This window comes from Rutidosis leptorrhynchoides, chromosome 2 (assembly GCF_046630445.1).
Source record: "Rutidosis leptorrhynchoides isolate AG116_Rl617_1_P2 chromosome 2, CSIRO_AGI_Rlap_v1, whole genome shotgun sequence".
NCBI lineage: Eukaryota > Viridiplantae > Streptophyta > Magnoliopsida > Asterales > Asteraceae > Rutidosis > Rutidosis leptorrhynchoides.
Window position 1 is genome coordinate 102,384,372 of NC_092334.1, and position 24,983 is coordinate 102,409,354.

At 34.4% G+C, this 24,983-nt stretch overlaps 3 protein-coding genes across 3 annotated transcripts; 1 reads left to right on the forward strand and 2 right to left on the reverse strand.

The window, feature by feature from the left end:
* Nucleotides 1-7,716: 7,716 nt before the first annotated feature.
* LOC139888141 (secreted RxLR effector protein 161-like) lies at nt 7,717-8,412 on the reverse strand. The gene has a single exon (XM_071871172.1). It carries the CDS (start codon nt 8,410-8,412, stop codon nt 7,717-7,719), a length of 696 nt encoding a protein of 231 aa, XP_071727273.1.
* A 5,744-nt stretch (nt 8,413-14,156) lies between these two features.
* LOC139888142 (uncharacterized) lies at nt 14,157-14,687 on the reverse strand. The gene has a single exon (XM_071871173.1). The coding sequence runs from the start codon at nt 14,685-14,687 to the stop codon at nt 14,157-14,159; it is 531 nt and encodes a 176-aa protein (XP_071727274.1).
* Nucleotides 14,688-18,841: 4,154 nt separating this feature from the next.
* Nucleotides 18,842-21,101, forward strand: LOC139888143 (replication factor A protein 1-like). Its single transcript, XM_071871174.1, has 9 exons — nt 18,842-18,919; nt 19,080-19,338; nt 19,436-19,523; nt 19,707-19,831; nt 19,910-19,997; nt 20,079-20,211; nt 20,290-20,453; nt 20,556-20,676; nt 20,817-21,101. Exons 1-9 carry the CDS (start codon nt 18,842-18,844, stop codon nt 21,099-21,101), a joined length of 1,341 nt encoding a protein of 446 aa, XP_071727275.1.
* The last annotated feature ends 3,882 nt before the right edge of the window (nt 21,102-24,983 follow it).

The window sequence follows — 24,983 nt, forward strand, 5'->3', positions numbered from 1 at the left end:
GCCCCTAATTGACGCGAATCCTAAAGATAGATCTATTGGGCCTAACAACCCCCACTCATGTCTATGGATGACTTTAGTACTTCGAGATTATTATTATACAGACGACGATGTCTGTGGGGATATTCTATGCATTATGGTTAATGTCGGTTACCAGGTGTTCAATCTATATGAATGATTTTTATGCAGATGGCTATATGCATGCATGATGTTTATGAGAAATGAAAATATGAAATCTTGTGGTCTATTAAAATGATGAAAATGAATATTTATGATAAACTAATGAACTCACCAACCATTTGGTTGACACTTTAAAGCATGTTTATTCTCAGGTATGAAAGAAATCTTCCGTTGTGCATTTGCTCATTTTAGAGATATTACTTGGAGTCGTTCATGGCATATTTAGGACAGCACCTTACAATGGGACCAAATGTTGATGACTTTATCCAGATGGATTAGGACGGGTCACTACATAGATGAAAAGCTAAGGTATGCGGAAAAGCCGATAAGGATTTTGGATCAAAAGGTCAAGCAATTAAGAAACAAAACGGTGATTTTGTTAAAGGTTCAATGGGAGTTTAAGAAGGGTTCTAATCATAGTGGGAGCACCAATTTCACCATCACCATCCTTCTCTACTCAATTTCAAGAAATTGTTTTTTTTTTTTTTTTTTCAAGAAATTGGAGGTGAGTCTAGTTTACTTCAAGCTTGATGTATGATGTGTTTAAATTAGTTACCAGAACATGATTTTGAGTTTAAGATATGTTGTATATTGGTGAAATTCGGATTTAATAATATAGGTATTTGTAAAAGTCAATTTTGTAAGATTTTGGGTGGTGGAGTGTTGATTAAATGAAGGTTTTTGATATATATGGACATAAGAACGAATTTCTAATGTAGTTAGGGTTAATTTGCAAGTGAGTTAGTGTTAAGAATTAAAAAGGATGAAGAAAGTGTTCTTCATGAATGAAAGATAGTTGAATTAAGTTAGTGCATACCAAGTGTTTGTATAAATGCCTAATGGAAAGTAAGAACATGAGAATTTGGTTCAAGTAGTTAAATTGAATGTATGAACTATTTGTATGTATTGAGAAAAAGGTTTAAGTTAAAATTGGGTGAATTCAAGTAAATGTATGTATGTTAATAAAGTTCAAGTGTTAATGAGATTAACATTGATTCTAGGTGCTAATCAAAGTGAGGAACTCAGAAGTGTTAAAAGTCTGGACCAAAGCCAAGGTGAGTTGTATAGGGGTAATTTGGGCGGGTATGATGCGTTCATGAGTTTTCGGATTGCATCCGTGCAAGAGGTCACTCGTGACACAAGGGAATGAACGTTTACTTTTTATACATGATTATGCATAGGTAATGTTAATGATGCAAGTAACTACTAGTTCGTTATTTGTAAGATGAATGATGCAAGGGTGTGAGTTGATCGCACACTTGTAAGAATGATGAAAGTATGAGACCTTGGTCAAAATACTTATAAGGTCAATGATGCGATGACGAAACTTATGTTGCGTCTTCGTAAGAAATGTAATGAATGTAAGTTATGATCCGGATCCGGTTATAAGTAAGATACCCTATGCTTTATAATGTTTGATGTTATTAATGGCCTATTTACTCGCTATACACTCACTAAGCGTTTGCTTACCCCATTTTATGTTGAATTTATTTTGTAGGACCTCAAAATCATCGAGAAGGTAAGGAACCGGCTTAAGGATATTGGAGCGTTTGGTAATTAGTAAGTGGTATGCAAGTCCCATTTAACTATGCTTTTGATAACCGCTTGTTGGACGCCAAAACGTGATTGTTAATGTTGTTGTAATTATGGTTAAAGGATGAACACTCACTTTTGAAAATTGTGGTGTATGAATTTGTATAATGTTTTGGATTTGAAGGAATGATTAACGTTATAAATGTATGAAATGGATTTATGGTATGAAAATGTCTTGTACGAGTTTAAGAAGTGTCCAGATTTTTTTTTTTTTAAAAAGATGTCAAATTGGATTCCTTGAATTGGGTCAAAGTAATTTTAAAGGGTTTCTGATTTCAGTTTACCCTTATTTTCACAAGTGTGCAAGAATTTGCATATTTGTGCAGATTAGTACATTTCGTGCTCAGCTAAAAAAGGGGGTATCTGATTTCAGTTTACCCTTATTTGCACAAGTGTGCAAGAATTTGCACATTTGTGCAGATTAGTGCATTTCGTGTTCAGATAATTTTTTTTTTATGTGTTTACAGTTTAAGGGCGTCTCACTTTTTGAGGTTTAAGGGTATAAACGAGACGTTGCAACCTCTATAGATTTTACAGATTTTTGTCCAAAACCAACCAAGAGTCTTCATCAAATCCCTCTTTTATCAGCAACCATAGTCTCTTGTTGAACTTTCTATTGAAACCATCTGATCCCAACGATTTTGAGCTCCTACAAACATTGATCTCTTCCAAGCCTCATACAAGGTGAATGAAGATTCAAGTTCAGTATCCTCCTCATCTAATAATTTGTTAGCTGAGGAGCTTCTAGAGACTGTTGAGTGATCTTTGATCTTTGAAATATTTTTTGAGTAGTATTTTAGAATCTCTTCTTATAAAGCAATCAAATCTTCCTTCCATTTCCCGTTTATGATCAACCCTCGACCCTCGACTGTTATTCTTGTTGTGTCATCTCTTTGATTATCAAATGAAAATATTATAATATGTATCTTGTAGAGCAATATCTAGCCCATAATTTGTCGGAACTATTCCAGCGAGTCAGATAAAAGTATATCGAACCTGTATGAGGTTTTACCATGAGTAGATTGTATCCATTGAGCAAATATAGGTTCGATTAAGATTTGCTTCTCTGGAGTACCAAAGGCAAGCATGACATCATTATGAACATAAAGTCCCAAGTTATAAAAACCCAAAAAGAGGCTGACCCAACTTAAATGAGATATGATAGTTTCTTTATGTTTCAACATTCTTGCCAATATATTATCCTCATTATGTTCCGAATTGCAATCCCAAATAAAAAAATATAGCTCCATGAGCAAAAGATCCGGTCATAATGAATCCTGTGATATATTAATGATGAGTATATAATGTAGCTTGAGTAGTAAAGTCATGTTCTATTGTCATTCTGTTATCCATTTTAATCTTGCCTTTCCTTTAATCAAACGTGTCTTCACATTGTATTTCTTTATGTTTCTTTCATTCAATCACTAAGCATGCATGTTAACCATTATACTGTTAATTACAGTTATATCATACAAGTTACTTTGAGATAATGGTTATAACGCCAGTTTAGAACAAGTAATAGTAATTACTTGTTTTCGTGGCTTTATCATTTTGATTTTGAACTCGGTACTTTATTTTATTTATGTTAGTATGATATGTGTTAACTCATGTATCTACAACATACTCAAAAGAACTACAATATGGGTTAATGGTAGGTGATTGCTTAAGCTGGAAAATATATGACTAATAATTGTGTTGTAATACTGATGACAGTTGAATATAGTTGGAATTCATTGTAAAGTAACACATATACATCCAATAATACATCCAATAATCATGGCTGAGGTGGAACACACTGTCCTAATCTTCACAATAAACTAAACATTTTCAACTTAAATGTTTAGTTTAGAACCAAACTAATAACATTGAAACTTGTCGCTAAGAAAAGCAAATCAAGGTCCGTTTGGTTGCTTAAGGAGGTAGAAACATGTTAGAAATAGACATCTACAATAAGAGGCGAATCTTTGTAACGGATGGTGTTAAAGGAAATTCGAGATTTGAATGTATTTTACAAAGTTTCACTTAAATTATACTAAATGAAATTTTTTATATATAAAGTTTTATATATATTTTTTTTTTTGACAAAAATATTATATAATAGAACAAAGGATCTAGAGGAAAAACATTGAACATGTCATGACAATCTGTTGTGAAAGTATTTGACCACAAATGACCAAAACTCATTGACCCTCGCTCTGTTCGTTCTAAACACTATGAACGACGACATTTAAAAACAGAGCTAACATAAAAATTGAAATTACAATTGAAATTGCATACAAACAATCCACCAAATGTAAGCCTAAAACATATACATAACCTTGATCCCGTATCCAATCCCGCAGCTTCACTCCTCAAAAACCACATACTCAACCCATTCATCGGGCAACCCAATAACACCTAACCCGAAACCTATTTTTCGAAGTCAACAAAATCAACTATGCCGGCAACAACATCAAGCCCACTAAAGACTCGACGACGGAAAAATTGTAATGAATGAACCAAACGATCAGCAGCCAAACAAAACCCAAAGTAGAATCAAGCAGTAAAGGAACAAGACCATTTCCACCAGTTTTCTAAAGACATTACAACCCTCAAACTCCAGCCGCCAACAAGCGGCAACCAGCCACCACCAGTACCACCATAGGCTACCGACTACTACTAGCAGCCGACAACAGCTTCATCAGTAATAAACAACCACCGTTTGCCGCCGGCCGCCACTAGTGGCCACCATACAGCCACCAATAGCACAAGCAGCAGCCATAACCACTAATGTAGCCACCTACAGCTACCCCGAGATAACCATTAATGATTGTTTAATTATAAAGATAGGATCCCATACACTTTTAAAATTAATGAGTTTTTGCAAGTAAATAACCATTTAAAGAAAAAAGCTATAAAGTATCACTCAAATTGTGTAAGACTCTTTTGAATTTTATCCTAAAATCGTCACCGTTCACAATGCATCTGTTGCTGGATATTACTATAAGTACAAATTGTCTTTCCAAAAATGCCGAAATGATAAATGAAAAAGTGTTGTTAAATGGGGTCAAGGAGTATCTTCTTTCCAGATGTTCTTAAATAATACCATTAAAGAATGAACATGCATATTATTACTAGAACATGGTCGCCTCTATCAATTTATATTCAATTCAAATGGGTCCTTACAATGGACATGTCCACAAGTTTTTAAATGATTAAGTATATCAATCAAATGTATGTATATATGGTATATAAAATATATGTTATAACATAATGTATACGCATGGACTATGTGAATAGTATTATTTATTTATTTATGAAGTTTGAAACCATAAAAAAGTAGTAATGATATTGGTCTTCATATTCTTTGAGAAAATGTACGGGAGAATCTTGCATTTTCTCAAATTCTGCATATGAAGAATTCGACAAGTAATGAGATTTGTAGTTTTTTGAGTTATGAAAGTTTGAGCCTTTAAATCAACTAATTTTGAATCCATATGACGGACATATAACAAAAATGATGAAAGCTGGAAAACTTGCGAGTTATCACCGTTTTGATTATATCTCTTTCACATGTACTCTTATTTAGTCGATTCAATATCCAAACGTTCCTAACTTAACGGGCTACGATTTTCTTTTTTATGGTTACTAGATATTCAAAGCCATTCATCATAAATTTTTTTAACTTTTATATTATATAGCTAAATTGTTATTAATATCAATGTTTATACAAATTTCATTATTTTTATATAAGTATATTAAGCAGTTGAATTAAAATATATCGAACTTAATTTAAGGTTACATGTTATGTATAGTTACTCACTATTTTTGCTGATAAATACATATACATATGTTTTTTAACAAACTAGAAATTTATATTTTACCCTAAAATTATTTGATCTTCTGTATAAAATATGATATGTTCTCCTTTTAACAAAAATGTTCAAGCTTCGCCACTTGAGATCCTAGTAATTAGGCTTTGGTTCTTACAAGATGTCTCATGTTCAAATCTTGTAATAGTTAGGGAGGTATTTGAAAACGATAATAGATTAATCCGGTAAGGCTTCAAACACTAGAGTAAAAATATTCACTATCATGGGTAACTTAGACAAGAAAAACCTCCACCATATAATCATCACTAAGAGTAAAGTGGTTGTGACTATGGGATCCTTGTACAAAGTCTCATGTTCATGTGGTGGCTAAAGAAGAGTTGGTAAATGTGATGGTTATTTAGGGTTTTAAGAAAAACAATTTTCTCATCATTTAATTATTATCATGTACATACATATAATAACAATAACTTTAAGCGGAAGCGTATTAATTATATTAATAATAAATCACCAAAACGGATCCATATGATTTATACGGTTAAATAAATAATACATCAAGAGTGTTTAAAGATTATACCTTTCTTGTAGAACCAGATTGAAGGAAGAGAAACTAACAATCAAATGTATGATTGCCGCTAGGGTAGTCCACACTACAATTCGAACAACGTCAAGCGGATGTGCTAGTCCCGCCAAGTAATAATAAATAATCACCAGGATTATTTATTTAATTGTAAAGAACATAAAACCTTTGCTTTAGATTTATTCGTAGGATAAAAAAGTAAAACGAAACAAAGCTCGTAATTATATTTGCCGTCAAAACTCTTGGAAAAATACGTATATGTTTTCCTTGTGCGTCGAACCAGAAAAGAGACCGAAACTAATGTGTGAGGTTTTTTTTATTATTGTGTAATACACCCCGAAACAATTATAATATTTATATATGTCTCAAGGTCGGTTTTCGAAAATAGAATATCGATTTAAATTAAGTCTACGTATCCTTTTGGTTTGCAAATAGACTTCTAATTAAAGTCAAAGTTCACATACTATTTTCCAAATTGATTTGGACGTATTCAACAAGGAAATAATAAATCTTCTAAGATATAATTAAATATTCAAATTATTTAATTATTAATCTATGATTAATATTAATAAATAATTAGTTTATTACTTGAGTATAATATATTATATATATATATATATATATATATAATATATTATTATTTGACGTCTAGGTGTATATGTGTGTGACCCCGAAGGCTCAAATGAATTCAGCCATATAGTTATGTGTTGTACCTTGCGCATAAATCCTACAGACTCCCACTTGTGCACTGCACAACACCAAGTAACTATACAAACAATGGTTAGCGTCTAGCAACACGCCATTGTCCCCAAATTCACGTGAGGGTAGCTTCTCAAAACTGCTCATTTTAAGTGTTAATGTCATTTATCCCTTTGTTTCAGATACTTTAGTTAAACTTGAGACATGGATCATCAGTCATTCTCATTTGTTTAACAATTTAGTTTTCTCGATCTTAGAAATGAATCAGATCACCAAACTAATTAAGTATCATCTCAATTACATTTGAGTGCGGCCACACAAATATCTTATTCATTCATCGAGGAGCTTAAAAGTATCTAACTCCAAATAGGTTGGAGGAACAGATCCTATTTTGCCTACACGTGTCTGTCACGAGCTTCACATTACACCCAATAATGGCTTTTATAACAGCCTTATCCAGGACAGCGTTTAACCATATCAAAGTATAATGCTCCACACATCGAAACCGGCGTGCATCTCAAGTCGAAGGACTTATGACATAACCACTTGCGAGTTTCACTATTGACGCCGATCCATGCAGTGAAAACTCGAAGGTTGGGTCATTCCAATATTTATCATATGAATACATGTGAGTTTGATAGAAACACATTACACCATATCAAACACCCACATTTGTCTTAGTTTGATGTTACTCCCATATCATCAATTGACAATGGAAAATTTAGAATAAGTCATTATTCACGGATTTAAACATGCAAATATAGAACACAGTAATTATAAATAAAACGATCATAACACATTATATCAATTCATTACAATAAAAACTGCTTTCATGTTCCAATTATCCAAATACTAAAATTACATAAAGCTATTAGCTGGTCTAAGCCCAATGTTCCTAGAATGCTCGACATGCTTGGTACAAGACATTGGCTTTGTGAACGGGTCAGCTAGATTGTCTTCAGTTGGAACCCTTTGAATACGTACGTCACCTCTCTCTATAACTTCACGTATGTAGTGAAATTTTCTAAGGATGTGTTTCGCACCACGTAGAACTCCTGGTTCATTTGTTATTACTATAGCACCAGTATTGTCGCAATACATGTCCATGGGATTTTCAATACTGGGAACAACGCCAAGCCCAGATATGAATTTTCTGATCCAAACAGCTTCCTGAGCAGCTTCAGATGCAGCAATGTATTCTGATTCTGTTGTAGACATCGCTGTAGTGCTCTGCTTCGAGCTTCTCCAATCGACTGCGCCTCCGTTCATAATGAAAACATAGCCAGATTGTGAACGACTATCATCTCGATCAGTTTCGAAACTAGCATCAGTGTAACACTTTGTACTTAGTTCTTCGAAACCTCCGTAAACTAAGAACATATCTTTAGTGTTTCTCAAATACTTCAATATATTCTTTACAGCAGTCCAGTGACTATCACCTGGATTCCGTTGGTATCGGCTCGTCATATTGAGAGCGAAAGAAACATCTGGTCTAGTGCACCTCATAGCATACATGATGGATCTAATAGCTGAAGCATATGGAACTCCAGTCATTCACTTCACCTCTGCGGGTGTAGAGGGGGCTTGAGTCTTACTCAAAACCACGTTTGGTTGCATCGGAAGACTACCTCGCTTGGAAGCATCCATCTTAAAACGCTTTAATATTTTGTCAACATATGCACTTTGACTTAGACCTATTAACCGCTTAGATCTGTCTCTATAGATCTTGATTCCTAGGATATACGCTGCATCTCCCAGATCTTTCATAGAGAAACATTTTCCAAGCCAGGACTTAACGTCTTGTAGCGTTGGAATATGATTTCCCATGAGTAATATGTCATCAACATATAAGATCAGAAAGACTTTAACGCACCCACTAGCTCTCATGTACACACAGGGTTGGTCAAGGTTTTGTGAGAAATCAAACTCTTTGATTTTCTCATCAAATTTCTTGTTCCAACTCCTTGATGCTTGCTTCAATCCATAAATGGATTTCTGAAGCTTGCATACTTTATTAGGATACTTAGGATTCACAACCCTTCAGGTTGCACCATATATACGTTCTCGCTAAGGTGACCATTTAGGAATGCGATTTTAACATCCATTTGCCAAATCTCATAGCATTGTACGCTGCTATAGCTATGAGTATCCTAATAGCTTTAATGTCCGCCACTGGAGAAAAGGTCTCTTCATAATCAACCCCGTAGGTTTGAGTATAACCTTTTGCTACCAAACGGGCCTTAAAGGAATGTGCATTTCCGTCCATGTCGATCTTCTTCTTGAAGATCCATTTACACCCAACAGGCTTGCAGTTTGGTGGGAGATCAATCAAGCGCCAAACTTGATTATCTTTCATGGACTGCATCTCTACATTCATAGCTTCTTGCCATTTATCAGATTCAGGATCTGACAATGCAGCTTTGTAATTAGCGGGTTCGCCCAGATCCCCTAATTCCAAGTCCTCTGTCGTAACCATAAGGTTTAACCTTTCTGGTGGACGAGTGGTTCTACTAGATCTACGAATGAGACAGGCTTTGTCCTGTACCTTGACATTTTCATGTTGCAGTTCAGTACGAATTTCACTAGTGCCTTCAGAAGGTAATGTATCTTGTTCTTGAATTTCTTCAAGATCTACAGTGCTCCCACTTGCTTCTTGTAAGAGGAGACTCTTCTCCAAAAACTCAGCATATCTAGCAGTGAAAACCTTGTTTTCTGCTGGATAGTAGAAGTAGTATCCCATCGTTTCCTTTGGGTATCCTATAAAGATACACTTGATAGTTCTGGACTCAAGTTTGTTTGGTGTATCACGCTTCACGTGAGCCTCACAACCCCAAACTTTCAAGTAAGATAGATTTGGGACCTTCCCATGCCATATTTCATATGGAGTCTTGTTTACCTTCTTGGTTAGAACCATGTTGAGAATGCGTGCAGCAGACTCTAGAGCAAATCCCCAAAAGGATGGTGGTAGAGTTGTTAGACTCATCATTGATCGAACCATGTCAAGCAAAGTTCGATTTCTCCTTTCTGACACCCCATTATGCTGAGGTGTGTAAGGAGGAGTAAATTGTGAGACAATCCCACGATCTCTCAGATGATCTAAAAACTCTTGACTCATATATTCGCCTCCACGGTCGGACCGTAGAACCTTAATGGTCTTTTCGAGTTGATTTTCTACTTCATTTTGAAATGCTTTGAATGTTTCAAATACTTCATGTTTATGTTTAATCAAGTAAACATAACCATATCTACTGAAATCATCAGTAAAAGTAACAAAGTAGGTAGCTCCATCTGTAAACATTGTTCTAAATGGGCCACATACATCAGTATGAATGAGTCCAAGTAGATCACTCGCCCTTTCAACCTGGTGGGTGAAGGGTTTCTTTGTCATTTTTCCAGATAAACAAGATTCACATATGTCAAACGACTCATTGCCGGTTGACTCAAGAAGCCCATCGTGTTGCAGCTTTGTTATGCGTTTTGTAGTGACCCGAACTTTTCCATGTTTATATATATATTAAATGAAATTGTTATTTACATGATTAAGTGTTTCCAATATGTTAAGCAATCAAACTTGTTAAGACTTGATTAATTGAAATAGGTTTCATATGGACAATTGACCACCCAAGTTGACCGGTGATTCACGAACGTTAAAACTTGTAAAAACTATATGATGACATATATATGGATATATATATAGTTAACATGATATTATGATAAGTAAACATATCATTAAGTATATTAACAATGAACTACATATGTAAAAGCAAGACTACTAACTTAATGATTTTGAAACGAGACATATATGTAACGATTATCGTTGTAACTACATTTAATGTATATGTATCATATTAAGAGATATTCATACATCATATTATCATGATAATATAATAATTTAAAATCTCATTTGATATTATAAACATTGGGTTAACAACATTTAACAAGATCGTTAACCTAAAGGTTTCAAAACAACACTTACATGTAACGACTAACGATGACTTAATGACTCAGTTAAAATGTATATACATGTAGTGTTTTAATATGTATTCATACACTTTTGAAAGACTTCAAGACACTTATCAAAATACTTCTACTTAACAAAAATGCTTACAATTATATCCTCGTTCAGTTTCATCAACAATTCTACTCGTAGGTACCCGTATTCGTACTCGTACAATACACAGCTTTTAGATGTATGTACTATTGGTATATATACTCCAATGATCAGCTCTTAGTAGCCCATGTGAGTCACCTAACACATGTGGGAACCATAATTTGGCAACTAGCATGAAATATCTCATAAAATTACAAAAATATGAGTAATCATTCATGACTTATTTACATGAAAACAAAATTACATATCCTTTATATCTAATCCATACACCAACGACCAAAAACACCTACAAATACTTTCATTCTTCAATTTTCTTCATCTAATTGATCTCTCTCAAGTTCTAACTTCAAGTTCTAAGTGTTCTTCATAAATTCTACAAGTTCTAGTTACATAAAATCAAGAATACTATCAAGTTTGCTAGCTCACTTCCAATCTTGTAAGGTGATCATCCAACCTTAAGAAATCTTTGTTTCTTACAGTAGGTTATCATTCTAATACAAGGTAATAATCATATTCAAACTTTAGTTCAATTTCTATAACTATAACAATCTTATTTCAAGTGATGATCTTACTTGAACTTGTTTTTCGTGTCATGATTCTGCTTCAAGAACTTCGAGCCATCCAAGGATCCGTTGAAGCTAAATCCATTTTTCTCTTTTCCAGTAGGTTTATCCAAGGAACTTAAGGTAGTAATGATGTTCATAACATCATTCGATTCATACATAAAAAGCTATCATATTCGAAGTGGTAAACTAGTAATCACTAGAACATAGTTTAGTTAATTCTAAACTTGTTCGCAAATAAAGTTAATCCTTCTAACTACACTTTTAAAATCAACTATACACATGATCTATATCTATAAGATATGCTAACTTAATGATTTAAAACCTGGAAACACGATAAACACCATAAAACCGGATTTACGCCGTCGTAGTTACAACCGGGGGCTGTTTTGGTTTGGATAATTAAAAACTATGAAAAACTTTGATTTAAAAGCTATACTTATGGGAAAATGATTTTTCTTATGAACATGAAACCATATCCAAAAATCATGGTTAAACTCAAAGTGAAAGTATGTTTTTCAAAACAGTCATCAAGATGTCGTTCTTTCGACGGAAATGACTACCTCTTTCAAAAACGACTTGTAACTTGTATTTCCGACTATAAACCTATACCTTTTCTGTTTAGTTTCATAAATTCAAGTTCAATACGAAACCGTGGCCGCTTAAATCACTCAAAACGGATTAGAAACGAAGAAATGGCGAGCAAAACAAAATTGGTAAAAACTACTCATTTTAGCTACGTGAAAATTGGTAACAAATCTATTCCAACCATAACTTAATCAACTTGTATTGTATATTATGTAATCTTGAGATACCATAGACACGTATACAATGTTTCAACCTATCATGTCGACACATCTATATATATTTCGGAACAACCATAGACACTCTATATGTGAATGTTGGAGTTAGCTATACAGGGTTGAGGTTGATTCCAAAATATATATAGTTTGAGTTGTGATCAATACTGAGATATGTATACACTGGGTCGTGGATTGATTCAAGATAATATATATCGATTTATTTCTGTACAACTAACTGTGGACAACTAGTTGTAGGTTACTAACGAGGACAGCTGACTTAATAAACTTAAAACATAAAAATGTATTAAAAGTGTTGTAAATATATTTTGAACATACTTTGATATATATGTACATATTTGTTATAGGTTCGTGAATCGACCAGTGGCCCAGTCTTACTTCCCGACGAAGTAAAAAAATCTGTGAAAATGAGTTATAGTCCCACTTTTAAAATCTAATATTTTTGGGATGAGAATACATGCAGGTTTTATAAATGATTTACAAAATAGACACAAGTACGTGAAACTACATTCTATGGTTGAATTATCGAAATCGAATATGCCCCTTTTTATTAAGTCTGGTAATCTAAGAATTAGGGAACAGACACCCTAATTGACGCGAATCCTAAAGATAGATCTATTGGACCTAACAAACCCCATCCAAAGTACCGGATGCTTTAGTACTTCGAAATTTATATCATATCCGAAGGGTGTCCCGGAATGATGGGGATATTCTTAAATATGCATCTTGTTAATGTCGGTTACCAGGTGTTCACCATATGAATGATTTTTATCTCTATGTATGGGATGTATATTGAAATATGAAATCTTGTGGTCTATTGTTACGATTTGATATATATAGGTTAAACCTATAACTCACCAACATTTTTGTTGACGTTTTAAGCATGTTTATTCTCAGGTGATTATTAAGAGCTTCCACTGTCGCATACTTAAATAAGGACAAGATTTGGAGTCCATGCTTGTATGATATTGTGTAAAAACTGCATTTACGAAATTTATTTCGTTGTAACATATTTGTATTGTAAACCATTATGTAATAGTCGTGTGTAAACAGGATATTTTAGATTATCATTATTTGATAATCTACATAAAGCTTTTTAAACCTTTATTGATGAAATAAAGGTTATAGTTTGTTTTAAAATGAATGCAGTCTTTGAAAAACGTCTCATATAGAGGTCAAAACCTCGCAACGAAATCAATTAATATGGAACATTTTTAATCAATAAGAACGGGACATTTCACGTTTCTTGTTTATATGACCAAGACGACAATGCCATAGATATGTGGAATTCAAATCATACTTGAATTTCTTAGATCTACAGTTAAATATAGAACTTTCGTTTGGAACAAGATTATGCATGTCAATTTCAAAAATACCATCTCTAGGAATAGCATTAAAATAAAAAATATTATCCTTAGAAACCGAAATACCATAATCTGTGAATACATGATTAAAACCATTATCTTTCAAACGAGAAACTGAAATAACACCTCTAGTAATAGAAGGTGCATAGTGACAATTATCTAAAATAAGAATAAGTCCACTTGGGAGGATGAGCTCATAGCTTCCTATAGCTTCGACAGCTGCACGATCGCCATTGCCAACGTACAGATCCAAAGCCCCCTTATTCAGCTTCCGAATTTTCCTAAGTCCCTGCATATCATTACAAATATGAGTACCAAAACCAGTGTCATACACTCAAGTTTTATTAGGAAAATTATAGAGTTCTATAACGAAGATACCTGAAGTGCTGGTCGAACCAGCCTTTCCTTTCTTCAACTCTTCCAAGTAAAGCACACAGTTTCATCTCCAATGACCAATCTGGCCGCAATGGTGACAAGCCATGTCCTTTGCGGGATGCTCTTTCTTTGCTGGTGGTGGAATTTTCTTCTTAAGTGTGTAAGCTTTCTTACTCTTTCCTTTTGCCTTTCCACTTCCAGCTTGCGGCTTTCTTTTCTGGATTTTACCTTCCTTTATGGTTAAGACTGCAGGAGTCTTCTTTGGTAGCCCCTTTTCAGCTTGCTTAAGCATTGCATGTAGCTCAGGAATGGTTTTTCCCATGCTATGCATATTGTAATTCATTACAAATAAATCATAGTCCTTGGATATTGAAGTAAGTATCAAGTACACTCCAAGAACTGGTGGCATATCATAACCTAGGCGCTCCAATTGATCCAGATAGCCTTTCATCTTTAAGACATATTGGCTAACCGGTTGCCCCAACTCATGTTTGCAAGCGTGAAATGCTTTCACAGTTTCAAACAATTCTTGTTCTGCCTGCTGTTGGAACATCGTCTTGAGTTCCTCGATCATGTCATATGCATTGTAGTCCATTAAGTTCCTTTAGAGCTCAGAGGTCATGCTAGCAAGCATAAGACATGCCACTTCAAGTTGTTCGTTATAATGCTTAGTATAAGCATTACGAACAGTAGCATTAGCAGTTTCAGGTGGGACTTCAGGTAAAGGATTTTCCAGATGGTGCAACTTCCTTTAAGACTTTAAGACAATCTGAAGGTTTCGATACCAGTCAATGAAGTTGTTACCATTCAATTTTTCCTTCTCAAGGATTGACCTTATGGTCATGTTGTTTACAGATTGAATTGCGTTTGATGTCATCTACAAAATAAACAAGGTTCTTTCAGTATCTTTAATAATTATCCTGTTATAAATTAACTACCCATGTTTTAAAAAAAAAACTTATAAAACTTTTAATTTACGTAAAAGGCTAAGATCCGCATTGTGCTTCCACTATCACATCAGTTGATCTGCTAGCAATGGTGGATTCAATCGGTAGGCGGCGGGCACCAATTGCATTACAAGTGCAACTCTTAGATCTTTATGGGACTCACGACATCTAGTGTCTAACACTAGTGTCATGCTGGCATGTTTAGTCCCATCCTTGCCTCGGGTTGCAGTCTCACCTCTCAACTCGATTAAGTCATCCAATTGTGAAACGTGTAAAAATTAATCTAGGTCTCACGCGTAGATAATGATTACCTCGAGTTATAATTCAACTAGGTCTCACGCATAGTCAAAAAATAACGACAAGTGTTTCAACCGAATTGGACGGCACGACTTAAATTTCGACGGGTATATTATACAATTTTAATAATGCTTTAGAAAAATTGTGTTACGAATATTACATGCATAATATTCGCGTCACAAGTTAAAAACATTTTAACTTGATTTTAATTATGTTTTGATTTTGTTGTCACATGGCAAATTATACACAATCACATAACATATAAAATCCAACCAAACAAAATAAAACATAATAAGTATGTGCATAGCCTCAACCGATGAAAATCCTATGCTTGGTCTCACGAGCCATTATGAGAACCAAGCGGTCAACTAAAGGGACGATCACAAAAGTAAACCTTAGAAGCTCCCACTTGCATCAAGATCTCATGATGACCAAGTGTCCTCCTTCACCGCATCTCTCACAACTTTTGTCCAGCGACTTTACTGCAAGTGTGTGTCTTGATGGCCAAAATCCATTCACTTCAAGTCTTTAATCCCATCATGGATATTACATTTAATGTAAAATAAAATACAACTAATCTAGAATTGTAAATTACATAATTGGCTCAAAACGGCCTCCCAAAATAAAAAATTAAATTACATCAATAAATAGCCATAAAAACAATGGCATCCAAACAACCACAAATATACAAGATCACAACACATACACACAGTCTAGGTTTTCATCGGCTATGCACAATTAAATCATCATAATAATAACATGATCATGACAATAATTATGGCTTGCTCCATGGCCCAAGATGCATGTCTTGGCCATGGATATTAAAATAAAGCATACAAATATATACACAAGCCATTTAATCAAAACAACCACGCTAGAATATTATTAACCGTATAAAAACATAAGAGGCTCTTGATACCACTGATGGTTATTTAGGGTTTTAAGAAAAACAATTTTCTCATCATTTAATTATTATCATGTACATATATATAATAACAATAACTTTAAGCGGAAGCGTATTAATTATATTAATAATAAATCACCAAAACGGATCCATATGATTTATACGGTTAAATAAATAATACATCAAGAGTGTTTAAAGATTATACCTTTCTTGTAGAACCAGATTGAAGGAAGAGAAACTAACAATCAAAGGTATGATTGCCGCTAGGGTAGTCCACACTACACTTCGAACAACGTCAAGCGGATGTGCTAGTCCCGCCAAGTAATAATAAATAATCACCGGGATTATTTATTTAATTGTAAAGAACATAAAACCTTTGCTTTAGATTTATTCGTAGGATAAAAAAGTAAAACGAAACAAAGCTCGTAATTATATTTGCCGTCAAAACTCTTGGAAAAATACGTATATGTTTTCCTTGTGCGTCGAACCAGAAAAGAGACCGAAACTAATGTGTGAGGTTTTTTTTATTATTGTGTAATACACCCCGAAACAATTATAATATTTATATATGTCTCAAGGTCGGTTTTCGAAAACAGAATATCGATTTAAATTAAGTCTACATATCCTTTTGGTTTGCAAATAGACTTCTAATTAAAGTCAAAGTTCACATACTATTTTCCAAATTGATTTGGACGTATTCAACAAGGAAATAAAAAATCTTCTAAGATACAATTAAATATTCAAATTATTTAATTATTAATCTATGATTAATATTAATAAATAATTAGTTTATTACTTGAGTATAATAATATATATATATATGTATATATATATATATATATATATATATATATATATATATATATAATATTATTATTTGACGTCTAGGTGTATATGTGTGTGACCCCGAAGGCTCAAATGAATTCAGCCATATAGTTATGTGTTGTACCTTGCGCATAAATCCTACAAAATGATCACTGATTAATTCACTTAGATCGCATACCAAAGTAAGATACTCGCCCTAGGAAAAATCTGACCACTACATAGGAAGTTTAAAGTACTGTATATTTTGTACTACTATAACTTTGGAGGGTACAAGAGTAACTTACATAGAGCCAGCAAGGTATGGGGATATCAATGCAACCTTTAAATATGAATTATTTAAGAGAAAATGGCTCGAAAATGTAATCTAAGTTATTCAATTTGACAATCAAGATAACCCCCAATTTACACAAGCCCGAAAAGGATTGCAATTTAATTTTTGCTCGCAAAAAGGATTGCGTGTTCAAATTTTTTAAAATTGAGGTAATATCCAATGAACACAGAATCTAAAATCACGAATTACTTCAAATTGAGACTTGAAACAGATTACTAATGCTTCGATTATCATTTTTGTGAAGCAACTTGATCCAAAACATCATGAAAAACAACGAATCGAGATGAACAAGTCGACTTGTTCAAACGACTTGTTCATCTCGATTCTTTGTTTTTCATGATGTTTTGGATCAAGTTGCTTACAAAAAATGATAATCGAAGCATTAGTAATCAGTTTCAAGTCTCAATTTGAAGTAATTCGTGATTTTAAATTTTGTGTTCATTGGATATTACCTCAATTTTAAAAAAATTGAACACACGATTCTTTTTACGAGCAAAAATTAAATTGCAATCTTTTTCGGACTTGTGTAAATTATGGATTACCTTTATTGTCAAATTGGGTAACTTAGGTTATCTTTTCGGACCATCTCTCCTTATTTAAGTTAAAAACACTGTGGACTGTTTCATGACATCTATATATATATATATATATATATATATATATATATATATATATATATATATATATATATATATATATATATATATATAAATCCTGAAAAATTAAATAGACCTTAATAAATACCGTACACTCCATAATAATTACCCTTTCTTTATATTATTTTCTTTATATTATTTACTGCATCTTTTGTATCACTTTTACTAACATTTTTTTGGCCCACCACAGTGTTTTTACTAGCCCAAACATTAAAATCGTTGACCCAAATCGTTGGCCCAATCTAATTACAAATCGTAACAGCTACACAATTGCCGGTTCAAATCGTCGGCCCAACCTAATGTTATCACCGCCCCAGATCGTCAGTTCAAATCGAATCGATTACAAATTACACCGCATCGTCTGTACAGTGGAATTCAATTGTGGAAATTACACCTCCTTAATTTGATGATGCTGCGATTTTTAACCGGTATCCACCACCAGAATTTGGAACGGTGGTGTAATTTAACTCACAGGCCGTTGTGTATTCATTAGATACACAGACCATTAATTGTTATGTAAATCATCAATTGCTTCAACTTCCACATGCCGAATCTGTTTAGATACCTGATGGTCACAATTCCTTCAGTTATGAGAAGGCTGATATCCCTATAAATTGGTTGATGCCCTCAACCAACTATCCATTACTCAAAGCAATCATCAATTTTCTAGGAAGCTGCAACTCATAAATGGCACAAACGGCTAAAATTGGTACCTCAGAAGTTGTTTATGAAACTTCATACGTATTCGTTGACCAACTTGAATAAGGAAAGCAAGCCAGTGTAAGGGTTATGATATGTAGAGCCTGGGACACCCACACCAAAAACGGCAAGTATTTATCCACTGACTTTATCGCTTCAGATGAAAAGGTACCAATACTTTTAAGTGGTAGAATATATGTAGATATGTATGCTTCTGTGTTTATCTGTTCCTGGTGTTTTGTGTCAGTTTTTTCTAGATACATGTGTGTTTATGTTGTTTCTATTTCTCCAACATGTTAACTAATTTGGTTTTTATGAACGGTGGCAGGGGCATGTAATACAGATTACAACGAAAAATAATATCGCTCACTGTTTTATTCATAGGCTAAAAGAGGGTTCTGTTTATTTTCTATCTGATTTTGATGTTGTTCCAAACAAACCAGACTATCGTCTCCTCAATGACAACCAGGTTATGATTCAATTACAAGGTTCAACGCGCCTCAGAAAACAGCCCACTAATGACACGCGTGGTTTCATCCGCCACCCTTTCAATTGTATCAAATTTGAGGCTCTCACTCCTACAAATGGCAAATATTTAGTTGGTGCATTTCCATACCCATTTATATAGATGTTGATTAGAAATATACAGAGTGCTATACACTATGCTTGCTGTCTGCTTTTTAGATGTGGTGGGTTACGCCGTGAATGTTGGTTCCCATGTAGACCTGAAGACGGGTGATACAATCCTGGAATTTGATTTGGCTAATGAAAGGTAATCTCTGCAAAGACATTTGTTTTATTGTCCATTTATATCTGCTTATGTTTGTGTGTGTATATATATATATATATATATATATATATATATATATATATATATATATATATATATATATATATATATATATGAGTTTGTATGGTTTTCACTTATAACACCCACGTTCCATATATAACACAGCGGACGTAAGATAAAGGTTACTTTATGGGGAAAATTAGGCTGTTCTTTCGTTCAGGGGAAGTCCTCCCAACCAGCCCCCAGGTGCATTATTCTATCATCGGTAACCGTGAAGCACAATTACCTAGGTATGTAGCTGTAGCACGCATTTTTATTTTCACCAGCTTTGTTACTAATACCCATTTATGTCGCCCACAATTATCCAGGAACTCTGACCCTCTCCAGTACATCATCTACTCTAGTTCTGGAAGACCCCGCAATTCCCGTACTGCAGGAATTCATGAACAACCTCAGGTCTGCCCCAAAACCAATTAAACACATTACATACGTAGGCCATTCACCGCCTTTATAATAATTTTCGGTTTTTTTCCACAGTGGCAAGGACTTATGCGGTGACCTCGAGTATTGTGCAATAGATATCCCCGCTGCAGCGCAAACCGAAGGCACCCTTGCTGAATTGATCTGGTCATCCCGCAAAGGAAAAGGCGCAGGGTCATCAGTAACCAAGGTAAAACAGTAAAACCTAACTAACACAAATAGCAATGCCTTGCATTTTCTAACATTTGGCCCCACCTGTCGGACTCAGCCTGAGATCTTCAAGTGTACAGTGCATGTCACAAATGCGCGTACCAAGCTTGGTTGGTATTACGTTAGTTGTGGCATTTGTCAAGCTAAGAAAGGGATTAGGAGGCAAGGTGGCCACTATTGGTACGAATCGTGCTCCAAGGATGTTCTGTACCCAAATACAAGGTACTACATTGCCCAAATTCTACATTGAGAGTTGTCGCTTTAATAAAACATGTTTGCTCCAACTGAAAAAACTGACGGTAAGGTCATTAATCCCCATAACAGGTTCAAAATCCAACTGGAAGTGACAGACGGAACAGGGGAGGCTGTCGTCGTATTATTTGACGAGACAGTAGAAAAGTTGGTGAGAGCCACTGCTAAATCTCTGGTGGCAGACCTTGATGAGGTTACCTCCTACTTTACCCTGCAACATATTAATTTGATACTCTCATTTCCATTTTGATATGCACAACGGTTATAACCTCTAAGTTTGCATATGCCAGATCCATTGATTTCTGATATGTTTCCATTTACTTTTATAAATAGGACTCCCCTAGCCACGTCTTACCTAACCCGATAGCGAACCTCATCAACACGACCCAGACGCTACTACTAAATGCAGGGACACACTATGAACACGGCTCCCATGAAAGCTTCAACTGTCTTCGAGTGTTGAACTCCGCCCCCATCGACATTGAAACCACTGTCACAGCCAAGAAAGACCATACTCCAGCCATAGAACCACCTGTTTCTACACCTAACAGGAAAAAACGGAACCTGGCCGTCGCTACTCCCGCAAAGGAAACAGACCGCCCCAACCGTCGAAAGTAATATTTCTGCTACTTTATACATATCTCTAACCATCTCTCCACCTTACTCTCTCTATATTATATTTATATTATATTCATATTCATATTTATATCCATACATATGTACCTATATATTGGAGTTTCGCACCATCCCATCAATTTTCACCCCCACTGTTTTCCTTTTGCTTTAGGTTTATGGTCGAAAGCTCTGATTCCAAGGATGGCACAAAAACATCTGGAGCTGAGTAACTTCACAAGGATGTCCACCACGTTGAATAAAAGCGCCTATGTATATAAATAAATAAAAAACATATGATGTGATGTTTTTAGGTTTTTGGTGCTACTCAACCTGTTTTGTCATATTTCTGGTCCATGTTTGTAGCTACGCTATATAATAATAATATAAATTATGCTTTCTCTTTTTTAAAACTCTGTTCCATACGTTTCATTGGATGTGCTGATCCACTTTGTAGCTACCACTATACTCTACTCGACCCACCCCGACCCATCTAGACCCGTTTGCCAAGTATACCTATGAGTAAAAGAAAATTCAACATTCAGATCCGAAAGTCAAAACACAAACAGGAACTGTTGAATCACCTGCAATCCTGGTTTTATTATCAGAACAGTTCTTCCAGCTCACTCACGGAAATTTGCTCTGAATACTTTCCCTGTTTCACCTTTAACTGCAACTTCATGCTAAAATCAAACAAAAAACATTAATTCTTAGCACAAGTTCTATAGATATTCAGATCATTTGACTCACTGGAAGGAGTTAATAAAAAATTACAGTTAAATTTCCCAAATATTTGAATTGTTAACATAAATAAAAACAATAATCACTAACCCAACGTATTTCTTCAGGCTTATAAGTTGATCTCTATGCAAGTATTTCTTCCAACATCTTTTTAGCTTTGTCTACATTCCAGTTTCATGCTTCCAGATAACTTCTCAAACATGCATCAGTGAAGTACACTAAGTTACATCCAACTAAGGGTCCAAGTGCAACTTTCAGCTCATTGACCTACATTGACCAAAAGGAAACAGACCGCCCCAACCGTCGAAAATAATGTTTCTGCTACTTTATACATATCTCTAACCATCTCTCCACCTTACTCTCTCTATATTATATTTATATTATATTCATATTCATATTTATATCCATACATATGTACCTATATATTGGAGTTTCACACCCTCCCATCAATTTTCACCCCCACTGTTTTCCTTTTGCTTTAGGTTTGTGGTCGAAAGCTCTGATTCCGAGGATGGCACAAAAACATCTGGAGCTGGGTAACTTCACAAGGATGTCCACCACGTTGAATAAAAGTGCCTATGTATATAAATAAATAAAAAAAACATATGATGTGATGTTTTTAGGTTTTTGGTGCTACTCAACCTGTTTTGTCATATTTCTGGTCCATGTTTGTAGCTACGCTATATAATAATAATATAAATTATGCTTTCTCTTTTTTAAAACTATGTTCCATACGTTTCATTGGATGTGCTGATCCACTTTGTAGCTACCACTATACTCTACTCGACCCACCCCGACCCATCTAGACCCGTTTGTCAAGTATACCTATGAGTAAAAGAAAATTCAACATTCAGATCTGAAAGTCAAAACACAAACCAGAACTATTGAATTACCTGCAATCCTGGTTTTATTATCATAACAGTTCTTCCAGCTCACTCACGGAAATTTGCTCTGAATACTTTCCCTGTTTCACCTTCAACTGCAACTTCATGCTAAAATCAAACAAAAAACATTAATTCTTAGCACAAGTTCTATAGATATTCAGATCATTTGACTGCACTGGAAGGAGTTAATAAAAAATTACAGTTAAATTTCCCAAATATTTGAATTGTTAACATAAATAAAAACAATAATCACTAACCCAACGTATTTCTTCAGGCTTATAAGTTGATCTCCATGTAAGTGTTTCTTCCAACATCTTTTTAGCTTTGTCTACATTCCAGTTTCGTGCTTCCAGATATATCTTCTCAAACATGCATCAGTGCAGTACACTAAGTTACATCCAGCTAAGGGTCCAAGTGCAACTTTCACCTCATTGACCTACATTGACCAAAAAAATAACCCAGCAGCCACCATGAGACATTCATCAGTCAGAAAAACAATCAATAAAAAACATGTATTTACCAACATTAATTTTAAAGATAATGTGAAATTAGCTCCATATTAAACAAAATTGTGGTTAGTTACCTTAGCCTCTGATTACAGTTGAGGCCGCTCCTGGACTTGCTGCGGCTGAGACGAACCACGCCGTCGAATTAAAGAATAATATTCTGTGGTTAAATATTCATCTCAATTAAAGAATAATATATCTGAAAATACTTACACAAAACTCAGCCTTCTGAACCAGCATCGTCAATTCGCGTGGTTAATTCCCCTTCTTTATAATTTTTTTTTTAAAGAGTAGACTCTCAAATTTCGAGTTCTTAGCTTTGTGCTTTACGTTAATGGTGTTAATTTGACAGTACTATTTAAAGAGACTGCTACTAGCTGTACCTTTTTTTTTATTGGAATTTAATAATTAACTAACTGGATATGATGATGATGTCATGGTAGGCGTTGGATTATGTCATAGCCGAAGCACGAGAAGTTGGGATAAGGCTTCTACTGAACTTAGTTAATAATTTGTATGCATACGGTGGCAAGACTCAATGCGTTAAACGGGCATGGACTAAAGATGTTGGCTTGAACCCCTCTAATGACTCATTCTTCTACGATCCATCAATTCGTGTATATTTCAAAAACTATGTCAAGGTACCATTCTATGTTTCTCTGGTGTACAACTAATGATTAAAAGGCAGAAACATTATTATTGTAACACAAAACCAAACGCATCATGTTCACCGGGTATTGATCTCAGGCCCCAAATAAATATAACATTTAGTCCACCCAAAAATATCTCTATTACCAGTCCGTTCACGTCAGAGTTAGTAACTGAAAATGTAACTTCAGAACCCCAATTAATATGCCCCTTTAAAAAACCCTTTCCCTTCTTCTTCCAGCCATTAAAGTTTAGTAGTTTCAGTTAGGCAAGTGTAGAGTCACTTAACATTATAAATTTAATTTCAAGCCACTCCAACTTTGCAAATCAAACACCATACTCCACTGTTGCTAAGGATTCCTGTTGCAATCCATTCTTATCAGGCTTAAATGTATATAGGTATGCCATTTTTAACATTCTGCAAGTAACTAAGCATAATACCATTGTATAAATGATTGGCTCCTTTTAACACTAATTATTTGCAGATACCAAGGAAATACTACCATTCTCAACATTCCTCAATGGTTCAATCTCTATCCACTCCTCAGAAACAGTTACATTTAATAGGAAAAAACAAGCTTACTGTGGGATGAAGATAATAGAACCACAGAATATTTACTCAGGTCATGCACTCACAACCCATAAATTTTATCCAATAGGCCAAACACACATGTTCATTGATTCTTGAATCACTCATTGTGATGACATAAACTGCAGGTTCATCAGGTTACGATTACACCACTGTCTCCCTAACGAACATCCTCTATCATACAATCATAATTCAATCAATAAAGAGGAAAATGAATGGTCACCTGCAGACTTTTGTGGGTCTTAAACTGAACACTCCAGCTGCGGCATCCCGAGTGGGTAAGTAAATAATAAACGTAAATTAATTTTGTCAAAGTTTACACACACTTAATTATAATGCACATACAATTGTTTTTATGTTTTTAATACTATTAATTATTTTGGATTGTTTTGCTTAGTTTATTATATATCATTAATCGTCTATGTATTCATTTGCGCATTTCAAATTAGATTCAAGTGTTAATTATATGCACACTTTATTATTTGACATTTAATACAATATACAATCATATAAAAATGAA